Source organism: Melospiza georgiana, chromosome 1 (assembly GCF_028018845.1).
Source record: "Melospiza georgiana isolate bMelGeo1 chromosome 1, bMelGeo1.pri, whole genome shotgun sequence".
NCBI classification, from domain to species: Eukaryota; Metazoa; Chordata; class Aves; order Passeriformes; family Passerellidae; genus Melospiza; species Melospiza georgiana.
The window spans coordinates 117239203-117255785 of NC_080430.1; the positions used below are offsets into that span (position 1 = coordinate 117239203).

At 37.3% G+C, this 16583-nt stretch overlaps 1 protein-coding gene across 4 annotated transcripts in view; it reads right to left on the reverse strand.

Annotated features, from left to right (window-relative positions):
* TOX (thymocyte selection associated high mobility group box) overlaps positions 1-16583 on the reverse strand; it is a 217579-nt gene that overhangs the window by 12288 nt on the left and 188708 nt on the right. For all 4 annotated transcript variants that reach the window (XM_058036806.1, XM_058036825.1, XM_058036798.1 and 1 more), the window contains 2 exons: positions 12727-12807; positions 43-429 (listed from right to left, as the gene is read on the reverse strand). In XM_058036806.1, coding sequence (XP_057892789.1) covers positions 43-429; positions 12727-12807 — 468 coding nt within the window. The remainder of the gene's footprint in view (positions 1-42; positions 430-12726; positions 12808-16583) is intronic.

Consider the following 16583-nt stretch of genomic DNA (forward strand, 5'->3'; position numbering starts at 1 on the left):
AAATAAAATAATCCCCCAGAGAACTGAGAAGCCCCAACTTACTTGCTGCATTGTAGGTGAGTGTAAAGCAGACTGGACCTGCATTGGTAGCTGGTTTCCAATGGACTGCTGCATTGGGATCGGCTGGTGCTGCTGGATGTTGAGATGCTGGTGCAGAGGGGGGCTGATCTGGAGCGGAGGAGGAGGGGACACAGCCATGTTTGCTATGGAAACAGTCACTGGCATTTGGTTGTTGGGCTTGGGCGCTATGTTCCTGGGGATATTGGCATGCATGGCGGTGATGTGGGGATTCATTCCTGCTTGTTGGTGGTAGTGGGAACTGAGGTACAGTGCAGAGTGAGCCTGGGCAGGCCCATGAAACACTGACTGCTTTGAATTCATCATCTGAGGTTGTGGGGAGGCTTTAACATCCACAGGTTCACTGTAGCTCTGTTGGAGAAAACAAAAATCAGAAATTGCTTAGACGTTACCAAATATGGCTGTTCTACCCCCCTGAAGTCTGTTTAAGTGCCACACCATAGGCAAACATTTACCTGGACCATCAAATTTTCCTTGAAATGGAGTTTGTTTATTACTCTAGAAAAATAATTAATCCCTTTTCACCTTGCACTTTTGCCTTCAACATTGTAAAAAGAAAAAGTAATTTAGGTCCTTCATTTCCTGGTCTAGCCTGGCATTTTCTTTATCCAAACTTGGAACTGCCATCACTGATCTAATATCATACACAACCAAGGCAACCAAGCCTGACACATTTTTTCACATAAGCAGCCACTATTATTGTCCTCAGATTCCATGGCCTAGTTGAAAGGCGAATTAGGAGGGTGGGTTACAGATAAACTCTGTAGTGATTTTTGACTTGCCCTGTTTTTCCATCTGCAAACCATGGACAAGATTTTCAAGATCTTTTACCATATACATTGATATTGCTAATAGTTATTTATCAGTTAGTTAACGTGATGAAGAGGCTAAACCCCATCCTCAGTTGTTCTGCTGCATGGAACAAATACACTAGCTGCTGTGCCAATCCCTTTATTTTGAAATATTTTGTGTTGAAATGCTATCCATGCCATCAAACATATTACATAGGCCATGCATTAAGAGAAATAGAAATACTCTGAATAATTTCTCTTTTAGCAAAACATGCTTTATTAATCCAAAAATTCTGTTTAAAACTTACAGCTATATAAATGTTAGCCTGCACTAGATATAAGGAAGTTATCTTTAGTCTAAAGCTAGAAGAATACTACATAGATATGAGAAACTGCAGCTTTCAGAAATATTATGGTTGGTCCTGATTTCTTAAAGTTACTAATAATAAAACTTGTCCATGAATGAATATGAATTTTAATAACATTTTTGTTCTAATATTTACAACTTGTTACATTTGGTTAAACTCAATTTACTCAATTGTTTTCATACATTTATTTTCTTAGATATCTGGAGTGCTAACTGTGTGCTAAAATAAATGAGAAAAAAAAATTAAGAATTAACTCACATGCTTATAGGTGGGAATCATAATTTGAAGTTAAGTCATACTGGGATTAATAGTCAGTGAAAGGTGAAACATGCTGGGAAAAGAAAGGCAGAAACGTCCCTCTGGAGAAAGTCACTTTGTCAAAACAAGGCTTAAAGTGGAATACAAGCCCTTATTCTGTGATCTCCGTGTCATGTTTGCTCAGTTTACAAGTCAGAGTAAGCTTCATGTTACTCTCAGCACTCCAGGGTCAGTGAAGTCTATTTGTATTCCTTCTGAAGGATGCACCATCACCAACAATCTGTTGACACGAGCGCCGCTGAAATTGCTTCATTATATGCAATGATGAAGATGAGAATGATAACTTCCTTCTCCCTATGTGTAACTGCAGTTCCATTAGCAAAAAACCCCTTGTTTTCTCCAGTAAATGAAGGCAAATTAAATGAATATGAAAAAATTAATGCAAATCTCTGTCTCTGTGGATCTGCCTAGCTCTGCTCACATGTGGGTGTACACGTGTGCAATATATGTTATGTTCATGTTTGCAGGATTCAGATGCTGACATTAAAGCCTGAAAAATCTGCCATTATTTGGATTTTATTTTTTAAACATTGAATTAATGTTCATGAAAACATGGGAAGAATTTCCCCCCCCTCTTCCCAGTTGTATTTTTAGAACACTCCTGAGTGTAGAAGCAATGATGGGCAGGTTTACTGAAATTTCAGCAATTCAGAAGGTTTGTTAATTAGCAGCATGGTCAGGAGACTCCTCTTGGGTGTCCCATGCTTATTACACATTACAGGAGGAGCAGGCTGTGTTCTTTCTTGAGAGACTTGGAAGTTTTTCTGAGAGCCCCGTCCCCTCATGGAAACAGTTTGTCTTTCCATGATGCAGCTGGCAGGCTCTCTGTGGTCCAAGCAGGGATAATTGCTCCTGAAGTGTCTAAGGGCAGATTGGCTAAACTAATCCTCCTGGAGACGTGAGTGCTGCAAAAAGCCTTTGCTGACATACTGATACACACTTCTATTTCATTTTTCACTACAAAGATGCTGCCATACACACCTTTAACAAAGAACCAGGGAACCAATCTAATTACTGCACAATTCTGAGTTCACACATAAGTGGTGGATGCATGGCCCACACTGATAAAATTACAGACATATAGATAGTATAATTTGATACTTTAAATGCTGAATTATGTTAAGAGGAATTGCAGAGTCTATGGTCAGAGATAAATAACACTTATTACACCTCTGAGAAGAGCTCTGCAAAGTGATCAAAAGGGACAGTTTCAGTTGTCTCAAGCTATGAATCAACTTTCTATATGTTTCACCATCCAGTAAAAAGCACAACATTCAGCTTAAGAGCAAGTATTTTGCTATAACTTAGGATGCTTTAAGTCATATGTGATCTGAAACCAAATTGTCCAATATCGGTGGAAAACACATCAATATTATCAGTTACTGGAATCTTGATAAATGAACCCATTAAATGCCATTCTTCAGCATACTGCACTTTCAGCTTTTTTCTGCAGCTAGGTCAGAAACACATATTTTGTAAGTATTGCTGGACCTATTAAAATAGGTGATGTCAAGTATTTCAGCTTTGTGATATCACTTTGCTGTGAAATATAACAAGAAGCATGTATGACACAGGTCACACTATGATTTTGGGCTCACTTGCTGCTCTCACAGACTAGAATGGGCATTGCACTGGTCCAGTGCAGTATCAGACAGTCTTAGGCAAGGACTTTTATTATGGTTAAAAATTGGAATTAAGAAAGAATGGATTTGACTGTCCAATAAGGGCTTCAAATGCACAGTTACATTCCCTACTTTGCAGGTTGGATTTCAGCCAATATTCTCTTGACTTATCCAAGGAGAAGAGCACACAACTTAAAAAGCTCTCCCAAATCTCTAATTAATCTGCCCCAAGCCAACAGAGACAATTTACATCACTAATTTATAGGATGAAGTTCTAGGACAAAATTCAGATATATGCAGTGGAGACCAAAATTACAAATCCATGCACACAGGCCACCAAACACTGGGGCCTAGTAAATCCTAAATCCTAAAAAGTCTTCTACTAGACATGTAGTGAGGACATCTTCCGTGACAACTACCTGGAGAATGGTGGTGCATACCCACCACTAGAGGGTGACAGAATATTACATTTAGTTAATGGCAGGTGGTGGTATTTTACACATCCATTAGGGAACATGCACTAGGGTGACAAATTAGGTTTTTGTAACAGTCCTTTCTGCTCTTTGAGTGGCTTATACTTGTTCTGGAGAACAAGTTGAAGCCTTACTGTAAATCTTAACATTCTTCATAGTCTAGGAGAAGGATTTCCTATGAACCTGTCTCTCCTTCTAATATCATCACCAAATACTATTGTCTAAATTAAATAATAAATAAAAAGACAAACAACAAAAACTAAACTCAGAAGGTGAAGAAAAGGCAATGGAATGGTACAGAGAAAGTATGACTGCCCTTTAGGCACAGCACAAATCCTCTTCCCATCCCCCCCAAAAGAATCTGTTGTTTTACTGAAACACAAAGAAAAAAGGGAAGAACATTTTGAAATCCCAACAGAAAGATAATGAAAGTAGAAGAGATATAGGAAAAGGGACAGAACAAAATAAGTACTACTGTAACTCTGATGATAACAAGTATTATTATATTAACTAAAATTACTGGTGGTACATGACCCTAGGTCCACAAAATTATTTGTATAATATTTTCAAGAAAGTGTGTGATGATGCAGATGAGTGCTGTTCTGAACAGAAAGTGTTCAGGGTGGATAATTTTGCACAAAGTCTGGAAAGTGGTGAATCAAGTTATTCACCATGATTTTCACCAAACTCATGATCTCCCTTCCAATTTTAGTGCAAAGAGAGCTTTCCCATGCATGTCTATTCCCCAGCTGCGTGCCAAAACTCCTCATGCTTTATTGCCAAATTAAAGAATTCAATTAGGAATAAGGGGTTAGGCATTGCTCACTTAGTTGTGCCATTCCTTCCTGAAGGGAACTGCCCTGGGCCTAGTGGTCATTCTTATCACACTGCATTCAGGCACAGGGAGTGTGTCTGCTCCTTAGAGGAAAGTGACATTGGGATTTCACCCTATTCAATTCTCTCCTGTGGTTGAGAAATTATTTTTGTTAAAGACATCCTGCTCAATTTAGCTGTGTCATTAAAAAAAAAAGCCTAGATGATGCCATTTTGGCATCTCCATATCTTTGGGATATAATCTGAAAACTTTGAAACAATTTGAAAACTCACACTTTAAGCTCTCACCTATGTGTCTGTGTAACCAAAAAGCTCTTGAAACCTACACAGGGGTATTGGTTCTCTTTCTAAATTGTGTCTGCCTTCTGGCTACTGTTGGAGATTGCAATCCCATTTCTGTTGGAACATAAACATCCATGTGGTTGAAAGTAAAGCAAGAACATCTTTTAACAAGGCAGTACTCAAAGGGCCTGATCTTTAGACTACTGAATTTAAAGGAAAATCTATTATTAATTCAAACAGAATTTGGATCACAGCCCAGCACTGTTACTGTTACTTAAGTATTAATGTCTGGATGTCCATTTTATTTTTCATGAAAACCAGGTAGGATCTGACTAATAGAGGCTGAGAATCACTCCCAGCTGATGATCACTGCTTTTGACCTCTGATCCATTAGAAGCATGCCTGGAATCTACAAGTGCCTACACTTATTTCCATTGTTAACATGTTAATGCAGTTTTTGTTAGAAATGTTGCCAATAAGTAGGACTACATAGATGTATTCAGAGATGATGTATATGGATATCTTCCACTTACATAATTTATCCATGCTTCATATACAGAATTCTTTTCTACCATAGAATAATATGTGGGAATTAAATAGATTTTTACAATAATTTCACTCTAGTATGCAGTGCTCAACTAATATTGCTGCTTGCAATGTGAAACTAAAAAGTCAGTGTTGTCCCAAAGAAACCAGAGGTGTTCTATTTAGAGAGGAAAAAAGGTTTTTTTTTTCTTGTGTTCTATTGATTTCAGAAAATTAATGATCAAAGCCTTTCAGTTGGAGCAATATAATTTCAGTTGTTTACAGATGAGATATTATCAAAATGCTTCTTTATTAATAACACCAATTAAGCTCTCCTTTGTAGTAAAATACTCAGTTAATACACTCAGAACATTCAGTAAATGTTCTTGATACTACTGGATGCTTATGTGTCCTTTAAATATATGCTGAGAAACCTCCTCAAGGACAAGGCAAGCCTTATGGCCAATATGCAAACAACAAACAGTGTAAGCAGCTTTACTTGTGGGCAAACACAATATATTCCAAATTCAGAATTATTTTTTTTTTTTTTTACAAAGCCATAATGGTGCGACATAGGTCTATTTTAAATGAGAAACAGGTGTTTCTCTTTAAATAAGAAATGGAGGTCTGGCCTCCTCTCTCTACAGACTGGAACATGCACTATGTGAGGATTTCAAAGCCTGGAAAAGAACTAAACCTAATTCAGGTTTTACATGAACATGTATCCTAAACCAATGTGGTTGCCACACTGTCCCTTTCCATGACAGTGCCAGGCTCACACCTGGTGACTGGTGTCTGTCCTTGAGGAATTCAACAATCTTCACACTCTGTGACCAGAATGAAGGTTACATTCAGGAAGCAGCAGTGATTATGTCAGCTGGTACCAGGATGGTCCAGGCTGTGCAGGCTGTGATCAAACTTAGGCAGGCCTGAGTCAGCTTAAAAATGAGTTCTCTTCAGTACTGTGACATTACAGAAGCAGATAGAAGGAAATTGGCTGCATATTTATGCAGCTCCTACAAAGCTTACCTAAGCTTAAGTTTGCATCTGCTGTCTTTGCTGTCTCTTTGGTGGAAAGAGCATCTTGAATCGTTTATTCCTTCTCTCAGCTTTTCTGTGTTCACATAATCCTGTCTGTTTGTAATATTTTGGACATTTTAGGTGACTTCCAACCCCAAGCCTGTCCTTGAGAAGAATCCCTGTCCCAAGCCTGTGTGGGCTCATCCATTTTATTAATACCCCTGTGAAGATGCTTATGAGAGAATCACTTCTCTCCAGCACTGCTTTCTCCTCCTGCTTAGCTCTTTAACTCCTACAGAGATCCCTTTGATTTAACTCTCTCCACTCCAGTGGATAACTCAATGCATATTTGCAGCGCAGCTGCCTTCCTACCTAAGCCACAAGAGGATCTTATCAAATGACATTTCCTATTTTGTTAATTCCAGTCACCTATTGCAATAACAACATCTGGGACCCCAGAGAGTTTAGAAAGCTTTTTGACACATTCTTGATGTTTCAGAAACAAAGGAGTAAGCCATGGGTTGTCATCTATAATTAGTCAAGGTGGCTCAGAAGAACATCTTCAAATCTAAATATACATTTTGTCATCATCTACAGGGGATTGTCATGGATTCATTTAGGATATGTAAGTAAAAATGGATGTTTTATGAATGTAACCTGGGTACATGTGATAAAGGATATGCAACTTTAATTTGATACAAGTGTTTTAATTCCCCAAATGGAAGCACTAGGCTAATAGTGAAATCTAGTTTTATTAACTCATTTCAAAAACAAACACAGTTCCTCTTCAAATCAAAATCTGGCTTCTATCAAGATGAAAACATTTCTGCCACTTTTTAGCAGAAATTATGTGAGAGCATCTCTCAGCTTTTGCACTGCTGAATGTATAGTATCACATGATTTAGCCTCAGATCAAATTCATGGAACTAACTTAAATATAATTTGCTCTTTATTTTCAGCTGCAGTAGATCATTGGTTTCCTTGCTAGGAAAAAAAAAATAAAAATGTTTGGACTTGTGTTATGATTAGATAATTCTTTTATATATACACATTTTAGCATATTAGCAGATACTCTGATGCATCACATATTTGCGCATAGAGGATTCAATTTACAATTCTTTGAAAATTTCTGACTACATCATAATAATTCCAGAAATAATGAAAGAATGAGGTATCACAGAAGCATGAAGTACCTGCTTTGGAAGCTTTTCATTATAATTTTTTTATCTAGTGATTCTAATGGAAAAAGGTAAAACTTGTATGTGTATGTCATCACTCTGGGACTGGTTTTTGCTTTAAGAGAAATACTGCCATATGCCTTATAGCACTTGTAGCTACCAAAAAAAAAATCATGCATCAAACATAACTGTATTTTTTATTTATTCTTTCTCTTATGCTTTCACTGAGAATAGCCTAACTGGTTAATGAAATTCTAAAAACATCTGCATGGACTAGGTCGAGATATAATGTAGGAAAAGCTGTTCTCAGCAGCAGGTGCCTCTTTGCCAGCAGCAGAAAGGATGCTGCTCTCCTTGCATGCAATAGCCAACCTGTTAAAGCACTGACCAGGAGACAAGACAGCTCAGTCATTAACTCTGGTCAAGAGATATTAAGAATTTTATTCCCAAAAGAAATGTCCCAAACCCCAGCAGCTGCTTATTTCAGGGAGGAGTGAGCCAGGATACAGTGCCCCCCTTCATCTGAAGCTTGGCCACTATGAAGTGATGCAGTTACACAAAACAAATTGTGGGGAGAGCACACCTGCACATATGCATTTATTTCATAGTTGGGAAATGTTTGATCAGGGAGACCTAATATATCTTTTTGGTTTTTTATATGTTAGGCAAGTGCTCTCACACATACATATATGAAATTGGAAACTAATATCAATTTTATCATTTTAGTTTTGGCTTATTTGGGGGGTTTGATTTTGTTTTTGTTTTGGTTTTGTTTGCTTGTTTTGTTGATTTTTGTATTTATTTTTTTCCTTTTCATGGTCTCCATATTGCTTTTTACAAGAAGGTCAAATGTTTCCATTTATGTTCACTGCATTTTTAAGAGACTTGAATTCCTTAGGCTGATCATTTTTATTACACCACGGGCAATGTAACAGATACTTTGGGTCCTTGGAACTCTCTGGTTACAAATTGCTGGGCTAATGGCATTAAGGCAATGTCAGCCTTACAGATATGACCTTTAGTTTTCTTATGAACCACAATTGCAAGATGATGGACTAGGAAAAGCTAAGTCTGCCATAAGTTTCAAGAAGCAATTTTACATGTCCAAAGGATTTGCACTGTCCACAAAACTGAAAAATGTCTAATGTGTTCACTTCAAAGTCAAATGAGGACACCACTTTGACTTAGATACAGCATCAGAGTTTTGAAATATGCCTGAGTATTTTGATATTGAATAATATTCCCCTTGCTGAGAGGTTTTAGCTTCAGCCATAGTCACTAATATATATCTTCATGAAACTTGAAATTGTGGAGAATTAAAGATTCACCTAGTCAAAAAGAATAAAAAAGGAACAAAAAAATCTTTTTTGTACTACTGAAACAGATACAGTTGTACTGTTATAATTAACACATATATATGTATCACTTATATGCACGTAAATATGTTATGCATGTTGAATACCTAACATGCATATATTTTATAAATATTTTTATAAATTTTATAAGTTTCATAAATATTCATAGGTGAACTTATATAATGTATGAAAGTATTTAACATTTACCCATATACATGCATATTTAATATATATATTTGAAAGATGAAGCAAAACCTCTAATGTCAGCCAGAAAAAAGGCTGGTTAAGCTAGAAAAAGTGCTTGTTTTATGAAAAAAAAAGTAAAATTGCAATTCACAGCATTTTATGTAATGCTGTACAAATTACCAGATATCAGAGACTGCATTTCTGGACCTGAATAGTACTAAAAGTTGCAGCTGAGGGCAAATATAAAGATACTTGTTTACAATGCAAAGGCTTAGTCAGTACTATAAGCAATATGGCAATCTGCATAGCAGAAGATATAATGCTTTGTTATGTGTTTTTACTTTACCTATCAATTCCTACACACATGAACAAATTCAAAACCACATTAATTTCAAGCAATATTAAAAGGAGAAAATACAGGAAATAAACTTATAAATGAATGGGAATTTATAAATACTGACATATTTATACAATCATATGTTTACTTTATTTACTGGGTGGTAGCCATACATGTCTTACAAAGACATCATGAAAGCATTTAAAAGTGTACTAGAAATGGGCTGGCAAACCTATTACCAGAGCTGCTGGTGACACTTCCACTCTTTTCAGCTAAGATTTTGTCAGATAACACAGTCTGATATGATGCACAGTATGGGTGTGTGTGAGCTCTGTGTGTGTGAGCCAAAGTCCAAACAGAACTGCTCAGCTCTCTAAACAATGAACAGGGAGGGGAGGAAAGAAAAAAATCAGAGTAAAGGGGCAAGGAGCTGAGTGTCATGGAGCAGGCCACTCTCTCCTCCTGATGCTCCACATCCACCCTAGAGCTTGGTATGAATACAAGTGTGTCTGAATTTCATTACTCTGCTGTCAGGCAGAGGCTTGGAAGTGTCCTGGCAGCAGGAGTTCTACCTTGCTCCTCTGTAATCTTCTACTTTGACTATGCTGGAATCTCAAATGGCCAAGGTGGGCGCCATGAATTCAGTTCCAAGTCTGCACTACTGAGGTAGAACATGTCACATGTCCAGTCCTTGCTTTTCAGAAAAGAGAAGACTTGCAATTAAATGCAGAAAAAACACGCACAGACTCTCATAGGCTCACTAGTTTAAAAACCAGTAGTACTTCATGAAAAAGGCAGCAGAATCAGTGTCAAAAAGATAGGAAACAGGAAAAGCAGCTGTTCTGGGAGGTGTAAGGCACCTGCTGAGCTGGACAGAGGGGACCTGAGCAGAACCCTTGCCTACTTGTGCCTGCCTCTTCCTGCAGACAGACACCTCTAGGAGGGGATATGAAACAAAGTTTGATATTGGATAACTTTTGGATAGCCAAAGCCTATCCTGATGGGATATGAAGCATAACTGAGTATCTCACAGCTGCCACCCCGAAGTCATTGGAGTTCTGCTATAAACACGAAGGGCTTAATATTGTTCACATACTTTGAAAAAAAGATGTTCCAAGGAGAATACGCGAAATTAATGAGAACCAGATTTCACAACTGTGTTTGAAAATATGGACTATATAAACTTCCTGGTCCCAAGTATTAGTGAGAATTTCTTTACACCAAAGCACTCTTGGGATGAGTAGCACATTCTATAAAGCAGTAAGGTTAAACAACATGCAGTAAATACAACTCAGGAGGATCCAGGGTGAACACCTGATTATAAATGTGAGGTACCACAGAGTGAGGCACAAAGCACAAAATATAACTGTGAGCAAATCATTAATATGGTAATAAAGAATTTTTGGAAAAAGTGTGTTACTTTTGGCATGTCTAAGCTTCTGATAATGAGGTCTTGGAATCTTAATAATACCATCTAAAAGTAGTTTTTATGGATGGTAATGTAACAACATTAACATAAAAGACCATTTTGACTCCAAATAACCTTAATTATGTATTATATATATTCTCTCATGCTTACAGGCTTGTCTAAAAAACCACAACTCTTCTGGTGCCATATAAATATTTAATAATGATAATGTAGAATATACTGATATTATATTACAAATGGTTATTTTACATCCTTATTCCAAAATGGACTTGCTTTTGTTACATGCCAGCTCTTTTAGATTCACTGAGTGTGTTCATGGGAATAAGCAATCAGTACTCAGCTTCATTAAGTTTATATTTTTATACTTTGAGGAAAACATTACATTATGGGCAGAATTTAAATAATTGCTTAAAAGTTAAGAAAATGCTTCAGTGCTTTTCTGACTAACAACAAATTTGAATATTTGCACTAATGGATTAATGCACTGAACTGATCAAGAGTCTTCCAAATTTTTTTCTAAAAAAAAATTTCAAAAAATGCCACATTTTTTATATTGTGCATTAAAAAATTAAGCCATGTAAGAGTGTTACGTAAATAGTCCATGATGTACTGAATAATGATAGCCAAGTTATCTTCTCAAGTGAAAAGCTGGGTTAAAACTGGAATATTTTGTGCTTTTTAGACCTATTTTTGCCAATAAGCAAGCTATTTCAAAAAGATTTGCTTGTGCTCACATGGTACTCTTTCTGAAGGCAATGATTATTTCTGGAACCAAACAGTCCTAATACAGAAATGAAAGGTATACTGTAAATAACTTTAATTAAATGCAGGAGTATTTATAATGGCAGCTAAAAAATGGAAAGTTATAGGACAAAACCCCCAAAAATGAATTAGGTGGCAGCCATATTTCAGACTTTTAAATTCAGAACAAACACTGACCAAATACAGAGATAATGCAGAAGCATGCATGAAAAGTCCTTGCATGGCTAATCATATAGCAAATCCTCTGAAAAATTAACATAGTATAGAGAGTAGCACTGTGTGCAGGGTGCCAAAAATATTTTGAAACTAACCAAGACGTTCTTCTCATGTCCTACATGCCAGTCCTTCATACTGTGCTCTTTACCTCTAAAATTGATTTTATTTATGTAAGAACAAAATTTATCTAAATTTGTTTTGATAGACCCAAACCAAATGGTTCTAACTGGTATGATTCTGAAGTTGCTTAATGGGTTTTTCACATTGACACAGTATAGTTATTTCACATTCTTCTGCATTGTAATAGACATTTAATGTAATAGACATCTAAAAGTCTATTACAAATTCTAAAGAGTCTACTGCAAAATTATGGGCACTGAGAATGTGTGAATTAATTATTTAGAAAATTGCTACTGGCTGTGTATTTGGTGTCTTCCAGTAAAGAATGTTCCACCATTGCCTTAGTGGTGACCTATGCCGTGCTCACAATGGCCTGCTGGACATAAAATGGAAATTCACATTTCTTATGGAAACCTTCAATATCATCTGAGCTTGACTATTTCTGTCTTGTGATTGCAAGGTAAAAAGCAGTAGTAAAAAACCCCACAAAACCAAACCCAGGCATTTTGTGTGTGATATATATTTTTTTTCCTTATTGGTAGCACAGTGGCTGCCTGGCACGTTTGTTATATGGAGGTCTGTTTGCCACTACCTTCTTCCTCTGTTGAACTTACATGTTACTCCCAAACTGCAGTGCTGTCCTGATGACCAGGAGGGAAAGGACGTCTTTATGTGGACAGATGACTGTGTTTATTGAGCATTTGCAACTTAAACACAAGTTCAAGGTGATAATAAACAAGGCAATTTGCACTAAATACTGCGTTGCTCAGCTGAAGATGGTTTGCAATATGTCACTATATAGATGTGTGTATGTATATACATCATGTGTTACCTTGGATACAAGGCTTGCTCTGTAGGCAGCTAACTGCTTCAGATACTCCTTCTTGGCAGCTTCAGTTTTCTTTTTGTATACCTAAAAACAAAGAGTGGCACATTGGTAAATTAATCTGGTTTTGTTTTTATATATCACTCGTGTGTCTCTATGTCTTTTTAAGTAAACAGCCTTTCCTCCTCATATTGCTTAAAGAGTGAAATAATAAACTTCAAATATTTTAAAGAAAATATTATTCCAACTGTGAAACACCATTTAACTAACCAGCAGTACTGAAAAAACAATATCCCTCATAGCACCTCAAGTTTAATTTCTCAAAGTGAAGTGTGGGTTGCACTTTCAAATGGGACCTTTGGGGATGGGGGAAGGTGGGCGTGACCCTCTCTGCTGGCTTCCACCTGTGAGACCAGTTAAAACCCTCTGGGGAAGACAGGAATTTGCAGAAAGACATTTGAGCTAAATGAAGGAGGAGATGACAGCACCACAGATTAGCCAGGAGAATTCCTCTCTTCCCTGGCTGAACTGTTGGGGGCAGTCAAAGAAGCCCATGGAGCTGCTAAGGATAATAAATGTTAGTCATTATTCCAGTCTTGATCCCATATCGGTCTAATTAACTTCTCAGAAGCATGGATCTATTTCTGTACATTTCTCTCAACTCACCAAATTATTTTAAATGTGGCATGTGCACAATCTCATAATAGATTAAAGACCTTGGAGAATCACTTCAATTTTGCCCAGATTTCAAGACCAAAGACTATCTGCAGGGTTGGGCAGGACCTCATAGCACTACAGTAACATGATGTTGCAAAAGCATGTGTGGATATTTAGGGTTGAAAGCTCTCAGGAGGAGAACCAGGTTGTGACCCATGGAGCCTAGCTAATGACTTGCTGTTAGCCATGTCACTGACAGATTTAGGAACAACTCAACATTTCTGTTTGCAAATATTGTCATGAGTTTCTCATTACTTCATGTTTTGGGTTTTTTCCCAAAGGGGTAGATTTAGGAGTCATGCATGCATCTGGGCTTCATGTAACTAAGCAAGACTGACTCCTCATCTTTCTTGTTGAAAGGAGAAGTTTAGAAAATATCTAAAGGTTTAAAAGTGAGGGAGAAAAATAAAGGGAGAGAAAATTTACTTTTTCATTGTTGTTATATTTAATGATTTTTTAAGTCACGTGCCAAAGGTTAATTCACATATGGATGAGCATTTGGGGTTCATAATATTGCATAAAATGAAACTGCAGCTTTGTGTATCTGTTGTCCACTTCTCCAGGCAAATGCACAACCTGGGCACCTGTGGAAAGCCCCCATGAGGAAAGTAAAGACTGTCCACCTTCCCCCTGCCATTCCTCACTGCCTGGTTACCTGGGCTATTGATTCAAAGCTAAAAGACAGGCAAAGTTATTTTGGAGGAGAATTTTGGGGTGTTCTTCTGAATTCCACAGCTAAAAGCACACATGAACATCTCCTCCCTAGAAAGATAAACTTTATGGAACTTTAAAGTGTTCCCTTTTGATCTTCCAATGCTTCAGTAAAACCTGCAGTCCTGTAAATGGAGAGGACCTGGCAGCACAGAGTGTACACACAGAGGACAATACAGTTGCAGACAACAAAGGGAGAGTGGTAATGTCAGGCTGGAAGGATCCAGTACAAAACCATTTTTATAAAGAATGTACTCGTGAAACAATTTTTTGTTTCACTAACGCTTTACTTTCAGACACAGAACAAATCTCAGATACAGGCTGGCAAAACTCAGAGGCTGCCTAAAAGGATTAAAGATTTTGCTTCCCAGGGAAGCAAAAGATCACAATGGAAAAAGAGAAGTCTTAGGCTTCAAAAATTGTAACTATAAAGACAGAGAGGGGAGAAGATTGGTTTTAGCTGTGCAACTGTATCTTTGCACCCTTGTAATTTCTCCAGATTAAGATAAATATGTAGTGTTTGTTGATCTCCTACTGTTCTGCAAATAAAAAAAAAAGGTAGCAATTTGCTTCTTAAGTTGTAATCATTTGTGATTATTAGGGGAATTACTATTTGTTTTGAAAACAAATAAGAAATTAGTCAGCAGTCTACTAAAATTAATTCAGCTTGACCTACAGAACAAAGACTAAGTTATACTGCTTTGTATATTGCAATGCCTCTGCATCACCCTGATAGCCAACTTAAAAAACAGAGCTGAACAACAAATTTTACACAGAACAACATTCTTTAAAAATCATCTATCTACTGCTTCCACATTGGGTTTTACTTTGCATTACACAAATATAAAAAATAGACACTCATGCTGTGCTCCTACAGTCACAGCATAATTGGAAGAGTCCTCTGAGACCTGACTTTTCCTACAAATAATAACACTGCACAAGGTTAACTCAATAATACGAAACTAACAACAATTCTGGAAATCTCCACCTAAAACATCACTACTTCATAGAAATATCATCAGACAGTTGTTATTTAATTATGTCCTACCTGTGCATCTAACATGTTCAGTGTACACCCTGCCTTGCCCTCTTTTGAATTTTTTGGTGAATGAATAATAATCACATGAACACCATGTCTTCCCTGGCACAATAAAATTTACTGATTTAGCAGGAGGTCATTATAGTAAAAAAGTCTTTACTGGGTGGGAGAAAGTTTTAGATTACCTCAGCCTGCTTTGATTTTTGCATTGGCAAGAATAGCTCCTGCAGGCTGGCTGGCCTGGAAGGTCATCAGCTCACCCCAGTTTGTCCCTGGAAAAGCATTGGTGTGTCCTCTGAGGCAAACAGGTTGAGGTCTCACTGTGTCCTTCCCAAGGTTCCCACTGCATGGGTTAGCATACAAGTAGGCTGATGATCCTCATGCTGGTTTTGGAAATTGATTGGTCATGGCCTAGACTAAAAATTAGGGTAAGTTCTGCCTGTCTGGGAAGAAAACACTTGGTGACATAAGTAGCAACAAAGTCTGGTCTGGCTGTCAATATTTCTCTCTGGAGGTAAATGAATGTGGCCCTGGCAGTGGTACCAATTCTCTGCTCTGTGCTGGACTGGACCTGCACTGGGGGCTTACGAAGGCAGGGCAAGTGGGGAGTGTCTTCAGCACGTGCAGCAGTACCTCAAACAGGTATGAACAAGTCAGCTGCTTCTCTCAAACGATTTTAAATTTTTTTTTCTGCAGCTGTGAGAATTTTTTAGCCCTCAGGCTTAAATAGTTTCGTGTTGTTGTAAGTATAAGGCTTGTATTCTTGCAGCACATCTGGGGAGGAAAAAGACTTGTGTCATCATTCAAGTGTGCTCTAGAAAACAGCTGAAGGTCTTTTGAGCTTCATGCTTAAGACAGTGCCAAATTATCAAGCACATCATATCAAATAATACAATTAACATTTTTCCTGTATCATAAAGCAGGGTTCTGTTCACTTGCTTATCTATACTGTAGAGTGGGAACATTTAATTTTATTTATAGCATCTTAGAAATCTCCTATAAGGTCATTTTGTTGTCCTCTGTCAAGCAAGCAACAATTATTAAATAAGTAACTTGACAGGAACATATAGTTATGGAATTAAGTAATTTCCATTTTGCTTTAATTCGATTAACATGATAATTGAACATCAACTGATTGTCACTCAGGCAGCATATTTGTGTCCTTACACAGTATTTTATTTTCTATATTGTCCCAGTTGTGGAAAAAAAAGAATGTTGGCAGAAAAAGACATAATTTGGTATATGCAGAGTGGGTCAGTTTAATTTATTCTTTTTCTCTTCAGCATGTTATAGAAACCCCACAACACCAAGACTGCCTACATTTATCTATAAATGGAACTTGCTGGCATTATTTTCCTACTGTGCTTCACACATGCAAATGCAAACAGCATAATAC